At 43.5% G+C, this 14,960-nt stretch overlaps 1 protein-coding gene across 2 annotated transcripts; it reads left to right on the top strand.

The window, feature by feature from the left end:
* Nucleotides 1–928: 928 nt before the first annotated feature.
* On the top strand, nt 929–14,816 carry LOC111857453 (kinesin-like protein KIF3A). 2 transcript variants are annotated; one of them, XM_023838351.2, is made up of 18 exons: nt 929–1,226; nt 1,971–2,253; nt 2,626–2,770; nt 3,558–3,642; nt 4,139–4,244; nt 4,886–5,025; nt 5,838–6,035; nt 6,426–6,600; nt 8,793–8,885; nt 9,839–9,904; nt 10,932–11,088; nt 11,180–11,360; nt 11,457–11,567; nt 12,805–12,930; nt 13,286–13,339; nt 13,520–13,588; nt 13,993–14,120; nt 14,203–14,816. In XM_023838351.2, the coding sequence occupies exons 1-18, from the start codon at nt 1,221–1,223 to the stop codon at nt 14,249–14,251; spliced, it is 2,172 nt and encodes a 723-aa protein (XP_023694119.1). In that variant the 5' UTR covers nt 929–1,220; the 3' UTR covers nt 14,252–14,816. The 2 variants fall into 2 exon arrangements, with proteins under 2 accessions (XP_023694119.1, XP_023694120.1); XM_023838352.2 differs by lacking the exon at nt 9,839–9,904 and having other exon boundaries at nt 937–1,226.
* Nucleotides 14,817–14,960: the final 144 nt, after the last annotated feature.

Genomic DNA, 14,960 nt, shown 5'->3' with positions numbered 1-14,960 from the left:
ACCCATGATGGGGCGCCAACCCATCACAGGGCATAAAGCAGGGAACAACCCAGGATGGGGCACCAACCCATCACAGGGCACAAGGCAGGGAACAACCCAGGATGGGGCACCAACCCATCACAGGGCACACACACACCATTCATACCTATGAGAAATTTGGTAACTCCAGTTTACCTCAGTATGTTTTTTTTTTTTTGGGGGGGGGGTACAGAACAAAATCATGGAATAATTTGTTACTCACAAATCTGGAAACATCTTTACAAAAATTTCTGGCATTAATATTTAAGACTTTTAAACATCTCGTTATGTTAGCAGGGTAGATTTTACGTACTGTAGTACTGTAAAGGCCATTAGCAGCACCTGATGATGGTAAGATGCTCAGATGGTCTATGGACCCAAAGAGCAGCTGGAGAATCACACAAACAGGCGGCTAATATGTTACCCGCTCTGTTGGAGCAAGGTGCAGTTTACACTCTGTTTATTTTGGAGCTGTCAAATAGGAACACAGACTTAACAGCACCTCAGCATTCACCTGGACACCACCTTAAGAGATGCCACGAAACAGGCATTTCGTTAGTCCAATAGAATTAATACCAGTGATCATTCAGGCTGACTATTCTATGTATCCATAAGGCTTTCACAGAAACAAGATCTTTATGTGCAGATTATTTGTATCCTCAATGTGAGACCATGCCCACCTTGATAAGTAAAATATTTAATTTATGTCATATTTGTATATCTTTGCCAATTCTATTTTGGAAACACATAAAAAATGTTCGGAGTGCCTTCATGAAGTACACATCTGAGGAAATGAGAGAGAAACGGTGCAGTGTTGGAGTGTGAAGACAATCCAGATCTTTATATTTTAGTGTTTCCATTGTTTTTTGTTTTTTTAATCTTTCGTGGAGTATCTATCCATAGGGAAGTGGTCCAGATCCTGGGCTGCATCTGCGTCTGCGGACGGAAGTGGGGCGTGACCTGCGCGTCTCGTGCGGCCGAGAAGCGTCCGCGCGACTGACTCCGCTCCGGAAAGGAGATGCGCTTCTATTTAAATGGCAATATCCTCATTTTCCATCCTCATAATCTGCTAAAATAGTTTCTGTAAAAGCCGAGGATTGCGTTGTTAAGCTGGCGGATGTCTAGCTGCGCGGTTAGCACAATCAGCTAGTTAGCCACATTGCGTTGAAGGTTCTGACATCGTCAAAAGCTGCTTTCAGAAAATGCCGGTAAGGTTTTATTTTGCTGTTAATATTATTTCCCGAATAATAGCTAATCAACTAATTGAGTAATATCGGCGCTGTAGCTTTGTGTTGTTACTTTTGCATTTATGGAGTGATAATTAGCTAGCTGGCTAGCCGATGTTGCCGTTTGTTTTTGACGATCTGGTTGGTACTTATTGTCAGGAAATTAAGCGATTTATTTACATTATATGCAATGGTATATATCAATTTATACAGTAAAGATGAGAGTCTAAGCACAAGGTAGCAAACCTTTGCATGGATATTTTGTAAGGTAATGCGTAGTGTTATGCAGATCTTAATTGTTAGCTCCCTAGGCAGCGGTCGGTAAAATATTACCATAGTATTTTATTTAACTTGCAATGCACGGATCAAATCGGTCTTTAATCATTGCATTAACGCACATATAGAGCTGTTTTATTTGTATAATCCCATGTATCTTTGATCGTGCTGATTTTGTGTGTTGCTGGTAGGCTTATTGTCTTGGCCGTAAGGTGCACACTGTACAGATTGCTATTTCGGCAGCAACAGATAGGTGGATCATTTTCATATTTGTCCTTGGGAAACCCGTTTCCCTAAATAACAGCGAATGTATTACGTGTACAACGATGAATCTAACCAAGAATTTTATGGTTTACAGATAAGACAAATTGCAGGAGATTAAACGTAAATATTAAGTCACTTTTAAATCTCACGTCCACTGAAGAACAGCCAACATTCTTGTTTTCACAGAGCAGTACGCTGGACAGACCCGAAAAGTCGGAGATCAACGACAACGTCAAGGTGGTGGTAAGATGCCGGCCCCTGAACCACAAGGAGAAGAACACGGGGTGCAAGCAGGCGGTCATCGTGGACGAGATGCGCGGAACTATAACGGTCAGCAAGCTGGACGCCCCCGGCGAGCCCCCCAAGACCTTCACCTTCGACACGGTCTTCGGGCCGGACAGCAAACAGCTAGATGTTTACAATCTGACGGCTCGACCCATCATCGAATCCGTCCTGGAAGGATACAATGGTGAGTGATCTAGTTGTCTGCCCTTGCGTAGTTTTAAAAAAATAAAGACAATAAAATAAGTTACAGAGGATTAATTAAACAAACGTCATATCGGAGCACAGAAAAGAAGCACAACAAAAGATTACTTAAGTAGAAATACATTATCCTATGCTGTATTATTATCTGATGACATCATCCATTGTTGTATTATTTTCTGCTTACATCATTCTGTATTGTATTGCTGGACAAAGAAACTCCCCTCTACAGGGATCAATAAAGTTCTGTCTTATTTTAACATGCATGACCTGAAGGTCTTTTCTGCTATAACATGAACATGAAAGTGAAAACGTGGCTGTCGGGTTTGGTCTAAATCTATGCTGCTTTTTTCTTTAGGGACGATATTCGCTTATGGTCAAACGGGAACAGGGAAGACCTTCACTATGGAGGGGGTCAGGGCAGTTCCGGAATTGAGGGGGATCATACCAAACTCGTTTGCTCATATCTTTGGCCACATTGCAAAGGCAGAAGGTGACACAAGGTACAGTATGATGTGTCTGAGTGGGCCTACAGGTGAAATGTTCTGCCACCATGTTAGAATTAAACTTTCACTACTGTGTTTGGTAGCTGTGTGTTTAAGGACATAAACTTTTAACCAGAAGGTCGCTAGTTCAGCACCCCAGAGTATTCCCGCTGTAGTACTTTTGGACAACCAGTAAGATACCCAGTTACAGAAAGTTTTAAGTTTTTAGATGCTTCACATCAAAGCATCAAGTCAGCAACCCAATGTAGGAGAAAAATACAGTAACACTTTACTTAAAGCAGTCACATGATAGATACCTTCATAATGCATTATAATGCATTCATAAAGTATTATAAAAGTGGCTATTACTATTTATAAAAAGGCATAACACATTATAGTCATGTTTATTATGCATTATGAATGCTGTCATCAATAATGCACTTTAAAAACCTTCACCGCGCATTATACTGACCATTATAATTCATTATGAAAGTATCTCTAGTGCATTATAGATGAGAGCTTCATAGAGCATTCATAATGCATAATAAACATGGCTGCAGTCTGTTATGCATTTTTATAAATACAGCCATGTTTGTAATACTTTATGAATGCATTATAATGCATTATGAAGGTATCTATAATGCAGTTATACGAATGCTTTCAGTAAAGTGTTACCAAAAAGAGTTTTTGTTAGAGTTCAGCAGCCAGTGCAGTATTTATTCCTGTCTGTCACTGGGTTGTTTGAATTATAAGGTAGATTACGTATGAAAGTGGGCAGATAGTGAAAAATATGATGTGTTATCAGGTTCTTGGTTCGTGTCTCATATCTGGAGATCTACAATGAAGAAGTACGGGACTTGCTGGGCAAGGATCAAAACCAGCGGCTGGAGGTGAGTGCAGTGGGCTTGTATGCTCTTGAAGATATAACTGTAAGAATTACGAACTGTTAAAGTGGCTTGAATGCACAGAATGGTAACAATGGATTTGGCTTGGGAGCTAACAAATTGCTGTCAAGAAATACTTTGTATCTTGTGTAGATGGTATTACATCAGTGTTTTCCAACCCAGTCCTTGGGGACCCATAGTCGGTCCACATTTTGGCTCCCTCCGATCAAAAACATGGACTGAAACACTATATTACAGAAGAATAGATCACGTGATGACCAGTTGTAGCTTAGAATGTTCTAGAATACTTAATCATTGTCTGTCGATGACGACAGGAAATGGTCAGCTCGGAGTATGGAAAGCCTTACCTGCTTTAGCGTGCAGCAAACTTGGCAAAAACAAATGTACGATAAAATTCGTTACTATTCAGCTCTTGAGGTGTTTGCTCAATCAGAGTCATTGTGTGACCTCTGTACATGTTCTTTGTGTTTGGTAAAACCAGGTAAAAGAGCGACCTGATGTGGGGGTTTACATTAAGGACCTCTCGGGCTATGTGGTCAACAATGCGGACGATATGGATCGGATAATGACTTTGGGCCACAAAAACCGTAAGCACTCCTCAGCCAGTACTGTCTTACAGACACAGACTGCCCATTGAAACCTCCTCCTTAAGGAAAATTCATTTATTGGCTGCTAATGCTGAACAGAGTGCTTGAGCAACTGTTGAATTTTCAGCTTCAACCTGTTTAGTGTAATATGCAGAATACTCATTTATATTGGATCTGTAAAATGGCTACCGTTATTTAATGTCTGTTATGTCATGAGCCTATGCCAGTATTACAATGTGCACTTTCGCCAAAATTGTGGAAACACTTAACACTTTTGGCTTCACACTTTAAGAAATTCTATGCAAATATTGGCAGTAATGTTTAGAAACAATCAAAGATTGTTTACAAATATCATACACTGGACGATGAAGTAACTGGAATACAGTTCTGCAATCTCTGAGAACTGGACGCAATTCCCCAGTTTTGGCCACTAGTGTATTACATCTACATATTTTGATATGTACAGTACCTGTTGTAATGCCACTCTATCTGTTTGTCTGTCTAAACTTTAGCTGCTCATCTTTATCAATAGATAAAATTAAATAAAAAGTTTAAATAAAATATGACTGCCCCATGATCCATCGAGGCAGGAACCCTCCCTAATCTCCTACTTACACGTTGCTCATTTTCTCTTCCTCCAGGGTCGGTGGGCGCGACGAACATGAACGAACACAGCTCCCGCTCCCACGCCATCTTCACCATCACCATCGAGTGCAGTGAGAAGGGCTTGGATGGTGACCAGCATGTCCGCATGGGCAAGCTGCACCTGGTGGACCTGGCTGTGAGTCCGCAGAAAGCCGTCGCCTCCACTTCCACTCCGGAAGCGCTCCGTTAGGCAGACTGATGACACCAACTCGGCCATTGCTGGTGTTTCACCTTGACCGGCTGTCATCCTAGGGCTCACCTTTCTCTACGCCCTGTGCTTCCTGGGACGGGTTCCAAGCTGCGACCATTTATTATATAAACAGCTAAAAATAATACATATCGACGCGATGATGTTCCACCGCTGTTGATGTCCAATCCAGGAGGCGCGTGAGATTTTAACCTTTACTAGTCTGTCGAGAGTCAAAATGTCTTTATTGTGGTCTTCAGGTGTTGGATCTATGGGTCCTACGCCATGATGAAATCACAATCTGTTTGGTCATATTGCATATGAAAGACATATACAGTGATCCCCCGCTATATCGCGGTTCAGTTCTCGCGCCCCCGCTATATCGCGGATTTTTCCCCAGCGCATCACAGTTATCTGCGATGTGCGTGTTTATATATACCTATACATTACATATTATTATTATTATTATTATTATTATTATTATTATTTTGTATAAGTGGGCAATAATGTACATGCAACATTGCTTAATCGGTTTTTTTTTTTGTATAGAGTAGAATTTGCCAATCCGGTCCGCGGGGACCCAAAGTCAGTCCATATTTTTGCTCCCTCGCAGCTCCCAGAAATGTAGACCGTGTGATGGTCCCCAAGAACCGGATTGGGAAACGCTGGCATGGAGTATCAGTGCTCATAATGTCGCCGCCTGCCCGGAGGGGAGGGCAGAGCTGTTGGTGGCTACAGAGATCCGCTGCCTTTGTTCCCAGGGCTCCGAGAGGCAGGGAAAGACGGGGGCCACGGGCCAGCGACTGAAGGAGGCCACCAAGATCAACCTGTCCCTGTCTACCCTGGGCAACGTGATCTCGGCGCTGGTGGACGGCAAGAGCACACACGTGCCGTACAGGAACTCCAAGCTGACCCGCCTGCTTCAGGACTCGCTGGGGGGGAACTCCAAAACCATGATGGTACCCGCAGATACCAGAGACATTATACACCTCCTTACTGAACCACTGCCCCCATTTTATGCCTCCTGATATAGTTCCCGGGTTTACTGTGACCCTACGATGGATGAATGTATGGATGGACTGATCGACGGATGTTGGCCTTAGGGATGAATGGATGAAACAGAGTTTTCCTTTACTTTGACGTTTCCTTTTTTCCCCTCATAACCCGCTTCATGTGTCAGTGTAAATGCTTGGTTTTCTGATTAACTTAATTTTATTATCCCAATTTTATCAATTTATTATACCTACCATAAATTAACCCATGGTGAGATTCGCTCATTTTTTTTTCTTGCCATTGTAGTTGACATAATGTCCGTTAACGACGGTGCAACGGTGTCATTTTCACGGCAGTGCGCAAACATTGGGCCGGCGGACTACAATTACGACGAGACCATCAGCACGCTGCGCTACGCCAACCGGGCCAAAAACATCAAGAACAAGGCCAGGATTAACGAAGACCCCAAGGACGCTCTGCTGCGAGAGTTCCAGAAGGAGATCGAAGAGCTGAGGAAGAAACTCGAGGAAGGTACCTGCTTACTGGTCCACTACAAGCTTACTGGTCCACTACATCTTACGTGGGAATTTTTGCTTCCAGTCTATTAATTAATATCAATTAATGACTTCTGGTGCTTTTCCACTGGCATACAGGAACTGAGCCGAACCGGAACCGTACCGCAAAGAGAGACTGGTTACAGTGCCTTTCCAGTTCGTTTTGGTTTTCCACTGCTTAAGGTTCGGCCTGTTTAAAGGCCTTGCCGGTTTTGGAGAGCGGCAGTGGCATAAAACCGAAGAGACACTTATTTAATGCTCTTGATTTGCTATGAGCAAATTTCTTAATTTTCCGGCACATCTGTGAGAAATGGGCATCTTATGTTGGCATCAAACGTTAGCGGAATTAGCATTGGTTTACGTAAAAATTAAAAATGCGTAAATTCCATTCTGCTTTATAATATTTTTTTAAGTAGGTGATTGGAAATTTTCAAGTTCCAAGTTATTGGGAATGCTTCCATACATATGAGATACTACTGATAATGAATGATAAATGGAATATGCTGTTTTTCTTTCAGATAATCCATGCATATCTATGTAGATCACTGGTATCTCTGTGCATTTCGACCAATCAGATACTGGTGACGCAACCATCTTATTTTGGTTGTGCTTTCCACCCTGATAGTAAGCAGCGTCATGTCAGCTGGGTACAACTTGGTGCGGCTCACAAACTTTACCGTGGAAATCCGTCAGTTCGTCGTGGGGCATGGTTCTTGGTGGCAGTGGGAAAGCGGCATTATTATACGATTGCCCTACTGAACTCTCAACCCTTATTGTTCAGGAAGGTGCTGATTAATCTTCTAGAATCGCCGGTCAGGCGATTCACAATACAAGTCAATACGCGATTATAACTCTTTTAATTCTAACGTGCGATACTTAAAATTCCAGACACCGGACGCGATTTAAAATTAATGGCAACTAAATGGAAATGTTTAATCCTTGGCAGAAGAACGTCGTTCTGCTACTAAATGCATTTTTTGACTCCTAAGCGTGAAGATAATATCTTTAGGTACAGATATATAAGCCAAATGTGCAGTAACTGCTTTAAGAGGACTAATGCATTCCGAACAGAGCATCAGGCTGTTCTTCACATCTGCAGCTACGTATGATATATGCTTGCCTTACATATATGAGGCTCGGGGTGTGATATCTTCTACTATCTTTCAGTCTGTTAGATGTATAGGAAGAGATGTGTTACATTTGCTATATTTAGCTCGAATGTGTATAATGATGTCTGTAAGGGGAATCCAGGTTGGGATTGTTCTGGGCTGTTATCTGAGGCCTGGCTCTTGGAGATTATCACTTTCATGCTCGGCCAATCAGTGACTGCCGTCCCGACGGCTCCATAATCTCTCATCTGCCGTAGAAACCGATCACGTTACATGATGTCACTTTATGATCTCTTGACTTAGCCTGAATAATTAAAAAGCCGTGATGTATATGCAGCCTGCCGGGAAAGACGCCAGGAGGACGATAATGAAGATGACCGCCGGTGCAGAACCGTATGCGCATACGTGCATATGTGCATGCATAAAGCAATTTTGCGTCGGCGCATTTTCTGCTCTGCGTATCTGGAAGCCGTCGTCTGATGCGTTTATTCCTTCGGAGGACGTGAACTCGCTTTTAATGAAAATTTCCAGAATATGTTCTGTTACTCATGCCTTCATAATCAAAAACGGAAAGTTTGGTATGAAATGTGCGTAGAAAGGAAACCGTATGCTGTTCCTGCTACCCGCTGGCTGAATTTGCATGCCGTGTTTGGTGATTGTGTGAAAGATTAAATTGCATTACAGCCCTAAACCTTAGTCACACCATTCCTGGTTGCTTTTGCAATTCAGCAGTATCACTAAACCCCAGCAAATAATTTGGCTGTTTGCTAGCTTGTCAACATGTCGAACGTGTAACATTTTGCATGCATCGCTATAGCGTGGGTTAAGTTGGAAGATGTAAATGTCAGAAGAGGGTAATTGTAAATGGACTAAAATGTAAATGGGCTATGAAATATTTCCCCCGAGACACAGTAAATGGGAGATTAGTGTCACTAGTGCCATTTCAGATGCATTTGATGTGTAATGCAATGCATTCCCTACATTCCGAAAGCGTTTCCCTTACAGAGAATGCGTTGTCACGGATCGACAGCTGACTCCGTGTGTTTATGTTGATGTTTAGGGGAGGAAATTTCAGGATCCGAGGGCAGTGGGTCTGAGGAGATGGATGACGATGATGAAGAAGAGGGAGGAGAGAAGAGCCGAAAACGGCGAGGTACGAGCACCACCCCCCCCCCACCCCCCACCCCCCCCGAGAGCCTGGAACAGCGTATGGTACCTGCCCGTTCAATGTGCTTCTCAGTCTGACTCTGGACAGGACCACAGCTGACCGTAGGGGTTGTATTTATATTAACTTTATTTTATTGGTTTGAAATAGGAGGAGGCAGGGTACAAGTAGCTATAATAATAATCCTTTTATTTACCACATTAGCCCGTTAACACGCCTCGGCATTCATCTTTAAAGCTATAACTGACATGGGCTATTAATCTTCAGCCCAGCGTCTTCGCTCTTGAATGCCTTCATTTAGGAACGTTGTAAAATGTGAATTATGTATAGCAGGCTTGCAGGCAGAGTGGCATTTACGTTAATTTTCATTTATTTATTTAGCAGAGGCTTTTGTGAAAAGCGGCGAACGAGCAAGTCGTACGGCTCTTTACGAACCTGTGGACACGGGCCTGAGGTATCAAGGTTACGGCGAAGGTCCTCATTTAAAAAAGCCACTGATATCCAGCTATACAACTACATGTTGTTTTGCATAAAAGCAATAGCTAAATTAAAATTTTATATGTTAAATAATAATAAAAAAAATGTTAAAAATGATAAAAGCTTCATCCAGGACTGCTTTGTGGAAGCTGGTTATGTTTAACTGGATGAGAAATATGTATAGTGCTAAAATCACATTCCCCCCCCCCCCCCCCCACTTTCTCTTTCTCCATCACCTGTTTCCTTAACTGGTAATTCACTGGAAAATAAGGTCAGATTTTGAGACGATTCTCTTTTTGGAAGAATAAAGTTGCTGAAAGGGTTTTCCCTGGTATCTGGCCGCTGCCCTGTGAGCGTGTCAGCGTGCCGTGTGACTGCGACCCCCCCCCCCTCTCTGGCTGGATGGATGGATGGATGGATGGATGGATGGGTGCACCAGCGCCTGATTCTCTCTCTCTCTGCAGGCAGTGTCAGCAGTAACTCAGACTCCACCTGTTTTGTTCAGAGCTCTGTGGGAAGGTCCCAGACTAGTGAGTGGGAATAGCTGTCTGGTCAGCCAACTCCTGCCCCCCCCCCTTTTTGTTTTATGATTCTCCTCGACCCCCCCGCTTTGGGCGTCATGTATGCACTCATGTCTCTCCTCTCAGGCCAAGGCTGCCCTCCTGATTTTGGCTGCTGGGTTTTTTTCCTTCTTTTAATTATCAAGTCATCTGACGCACAGCGCCCAAGCGAGATGCATGCGATTTCCGCTTGTCCCGCTCCCTCTGCATGCGTCTCATGCGATATTCTATCTTTTAAAAAAAAATAAAATAAAAAAATACTGGAAACCACTACTTTCTCAATAATAAAATGTAGATAGGAAAAGGATGCTGTGGTAATCGAACCCACATCTGAAAGTATCTTCTAGCTTGCAGTATGCTGACTCAAATCAGATAAGTGTCCTTTTTTGGGTTTCCTTAAATATCACCAATGTCATTTAAACGTCGTTAATGATAGAATACCACCTTAAGTGCCTCCTCAGCTGCTTCACCTTCTACATCCTGTGTTGTGCTGCGCTTTGTGACCACCACCCTGCCTTAACCTGCCACATCGTCTTTATCCTCCGACGCAAAATGCAGCCTCTGATGTATCAGTCTCTTGCCTTTATGCAAGAGCTAACAGGTCGGCTTGAGAATGACACTCTTCTGCAACGTGGATAGAATATTGGAATTTGCACCAAACTCGAAACAGGAAAAGGCTTTTGTTTAGTCGCTGTTAGCCCCTATTTAAATGCTTTTTTTTGTGTGTACATATGGATGTAAAAGAAAAATTCTCAAGAACGAGGTTTTGAGTCATTTCTTAACATTTCCTAAAGTGTGCCATGTGAAAATGCTTGTTCTGGTAGTTTCAGTTCAGACAGTCTCGTCTTTGTTGATACACCTTGCGGGTGACGTGGCAGCATGATGTCAGAAAAATACCAGCGTTACCTGGTAATATGAGTAACGGTGCCGGTATTTTTGTCATAAAAATGCCCCGTATTGTATTTTCACAGAGCAAAACGAGGCATGTTTATTTCAGGCAGGAAGAAGGTCTCGCCTGACAAAATGGTCGAGATGCAGGCAAAAATTGAAGAAGAGAGGAAGGCCTTGGAGGCCAAACTGGACATGGAAGAAGAAGAGAGGAACAAAGCCCGTGCAGAGTTGGAAAAGAGAGAGAAGGACTTACTGAAGGCCCAGTAAGATCCACCTTCCGGATGCTTCTCCCTTGACAATGCAGATTATAAATTCATTTGCCCCCATAAATATATCCACCGTTGCTGTTTTTAGGCAAGAGCACCAGATGCTATTGGAGAAGCTGTCGGGTTTGGAGAAGAAGGTGATCGTGGGAGGCGTGGACCTGCTGGCCAAGGCCGAGGAGCAAGAGAAGCTGCTGGAGGAGTCCAACAGGGAGCTGGAGGCGCGGCGCAGGCGGGCCGAGCAGCTGCGCAAGGAGCTGGAGGAGAAGGAGGTGAGGAGGCTGTAGGGAGCGAGCCTGGGCACAGGCCCACCTTACGTCTGTCACGGCCGCTCCTCTTATAATTTATCTCCTATCTCGGCCCATCAGCAAGAGCGCCTTGATATAGAGGAAAAATACACCAGTTTGCAAGAAGAGGCTCAAGGAAAAACCAAGAAGCTGAAGAAGGTGTGGACCATGCTGATGGCGGCCAAATCTGAGGTATAAGAACCTGAGATGGATGCAGATTCATTTGTGTATTTGTGTTACCAAGTAGTATTATACCGTAATCTCAAGTTTTAAACCCTTTTTAAAAAAATCCTTTATTTGTATACAATTGTTAGTAGCTAATATAAATATAATTTCTCTTACCACTGATTACATGGTTCATCTGGCTGTTCTGCCGGGGCTGGGGCTTGAACCAGTAACCTTACGATCACAGGCATGGAGACTTAGCCCGCTGAGCCACTTGCATGCCCAACAATGACAGCCAAAGTGTAGAGCCCCTTGACATATGGCTATCTGCTGAGGCCTGACAGGCGACGACCTGATCACAGGCATGGTACCATGGTTTGGGCTTCAGCTGGGGGAGGGGAGCCCCATGGGCATTAAGCTGTTCTGCTGGGGCTTGAACCAGTGACTCTCTGATCATGGGCACAGAGACTTAGCCCGCTGAGCCACTTGCTACACCCCTGTCCGTTGAGGTTTCAGTTATCTGGAGTTTACTATGGTCTGAAGGAAACATAATTACAAGTTAGCTTTGGGAATGACAGCCAGAATGCGTCTGCTGGGGCTTGAACCGGCGACCTTCTGATCACAGCTGCAGAAACCCACTGGCCCCAATGCCCCGTCGGTTTGTTACCCCTAGTTCACACATGGTGTGAAAAAACGAAAAGTGAAACACACAACTTCGTTGTTCCTCCTATGAGGTATAAAAAGCGTGATCTTCATTGCACCATCGCTTGCTACATATTTTTTCATTGCTCTATCGATTTCATGAGCATTAGGCTAAAATGTCACGATCCCTTTCATGAGTACAGCACTGTTCAGTGGGCTTTATTAGTAGTATAATGTTGGCGATGTTACTATGTGCAAGTACATAATCACATTATTTATGGCTTCTGAGGATGGGATATCTTGGGATGCATCACCTGCGGATACAGGGTCTACTATATTATGACTTTCCATATGAATACTTTGTCAAAGCCTTTTGATGACTGTTGACTTTGCTGGTATTAAGTTCCTTAGTCCCCACCCTAACTGCTGACTCATCAGTCACGGCACTGTACACGAAATACCCGTAATTTCATGCTATTTGATACTAGGGGGTTGTCCGGTGTTTGAGACAGGCAACCTGGACTTCTGCTGTATTGTGAAGAATGGTTAGCACTTCTGTGATGGTACATTTCCTGAACCCTACGGTGGCGGTCTGGACTCTCCTCGGATGCCGGCCCATTAGATGGCGGACCTGCAGCAAGAGCACCACCGGGAGATCGAGGGTCTTTTGGAGAACATCCGGCAGCTGAGCCGCGAGCTGAGGCTACAGATGCTCATCATCGATAGCTTCATCCCCCAAGAATATCAAGTGAGCGTCGCTGTTGGGGGTCTTCACAGGCAGTGATCTGGAACAGCTGTCTTAAATGTAGTCTCTATTGAACATATAGTACACGACATGTAAATTAAAAAAAAAAAGTGATGTTGTAAACTAGGGTTATTCAAATCATGGTCCTCGAGGTCCGAGCCCTGCTGGTTTTCCAGCCTTCCTTTACCTGTGAGCCAGGTGTGAAGCCTCTGACCAATCAGAATCAGTAATTATTAAACTAACTACCTGGGAGAACTGAAAACACGGCCTGGATTTGGAATCGAGGTCCAGATTTGAAGAACCCTGCTGTAAACGAAGGAAAACGACTTCAGATTTCCTGACAGTTGTATCTTTACAGGACATGATCGAGAACTACGTGCACTGGAATGAAGACATTGGAGAATGGCAATTGGTTTGTAGAATACTCCGTGTTTTAATGGAATTTCCCAAGAAATTTAAGTGTGTCCTGACAATGAATCATTTTGACAGTATCAGTATTAGTAGAGCGTAGAATATTGTTTTTTTTAGATCAACAGGAGATTTTCCATATTTAGTGCTTAGATCTTTTCTGACCGAACCTGCTTTTCTTTAGAAATGTGTGGCGTATACAGGAAATAACATGAGGAAACAGACTCCCGTTCCGGACAAGAAAGAAAAAGATGTAAGTTCTACATGTCTGTCTTTCACCGGTGTGTCACTTCCACACCTGAGTGAACACAGCCGTGAATGTATGTGGAAAGGGTGCGATTCAGACACAGGAGCAGACAGCTGCTGCTTATAGCTAACTGCTAACCAAAGTGTATATTCGACAAATCTAGAAAAGGCATCTGATGTGCTCCCTACCTACTTGAGACCTGTTTACAGAACCCACCCCGCCCCAACAGGGAAGGAAGAAATTTTTTGAAATACCCTACTAGTCGAGGGCCTTTAACATTTTTCGACTTGGGATAGTTTCATTATTATAAGAATTATCGATTCACCACGTTCAGACATCTTTGAAAATTCACCCCACTGTTCAACCAGGGTAATCTATTCATAGCTGAAGGTCCATGTTATCCCCTGCAGCCATTCGAAGTGGATCTGTCCCATGTCTACTTGGCCTACACAGAGGAGAGCATGAAGCAGTCCCTACTGAGGCTCGACAGGCCCAGAACCTCAAAGAGTGCAAGGTCCAAGCCCAAGTCCAGTAGGAGGTGTGTATGTCCTCTGCTGTACATGTCCGAGTTCTTTCACGGTATGAAATAAGTCCAACTAACTGATAAAATTTAATTTCAGGAAACGGTCTTCCAGACCAGAGTCCGTGATCGAGTCTCTCCTGCAGTGAACCCAAAACACTTGCTGACAACTCGATTTGCTACCGAAGATGCAAAGCTTTTTCCGGCTAATCTTTGTACAATATTAACACGCAATGCAATATGTCGCTGTTCCATTTGGAATATCACCTGAAGTCTTCGAGCGTTAAGTTTACAGAACATAATCCTACATGTATCAGTCATGTATACCTGTTTCCAGCAAAGTCCTGACAATGTTACACTTATATACTTCTACAATGTGCACAAAGTAATGGCAATAGATGCTATGATTTTACCCAGCCTCTGCAGATATGGCTCTTACTGTCCAAGTATAAAGCAGCTGTACTTCGGTTAGTGTCAAAGAAGCGTTTGATTTAATGTTAGTGCTGCTCAAACACGACAATAGACCGAAGCACCCGATTAAAAAGCCAATGGACAGATTTACTGCTGCTGTAGAACTTACAACTGAATGCCAACCTAGCAGCGCTAAATCCCACCTACTGATGGTCTGGTCTTAACGTTGCTCATCTGTGAATATTGTTTCGTTTCTGTGGCTCTTGCATGCGCCCTAATTTATTAAATTGTCATACGTTAAAAGTGTGTGGTGTCTGACTTCTTCGGTGCTACTTATTTCACTACAGCGAAGGTAAGTCTACTTCTTGGTTGACGGCCTTTTGAACATTTTGAAGAGTTAATATACATTTGAGTGTCAGCCCAAAAAGATGAAGGGAGGTGGGCGAG

This window comes from Paramormyrops kingsleyae, chromosome 24 (genome assembly GCF_048594095.1).
Source record: "Paramormyrops kingsleyae isolate MSU_618 chromosome 24, PKINGS_0.4, whole genome shotgun sequence".
Classification (NCBI taxonomy): Eukaryota; Metazoa; Chordata; class Actinopteri; order Osteoglossiformes; family Mormyridae; genus Paramormyrops; species Paramormyrops kingsleyae.
The sequence above is the reverse complement of the archived record's forward strand: the minus strand, read 5'-3'. Positions and strand labels throughout refer to the sequence as shown.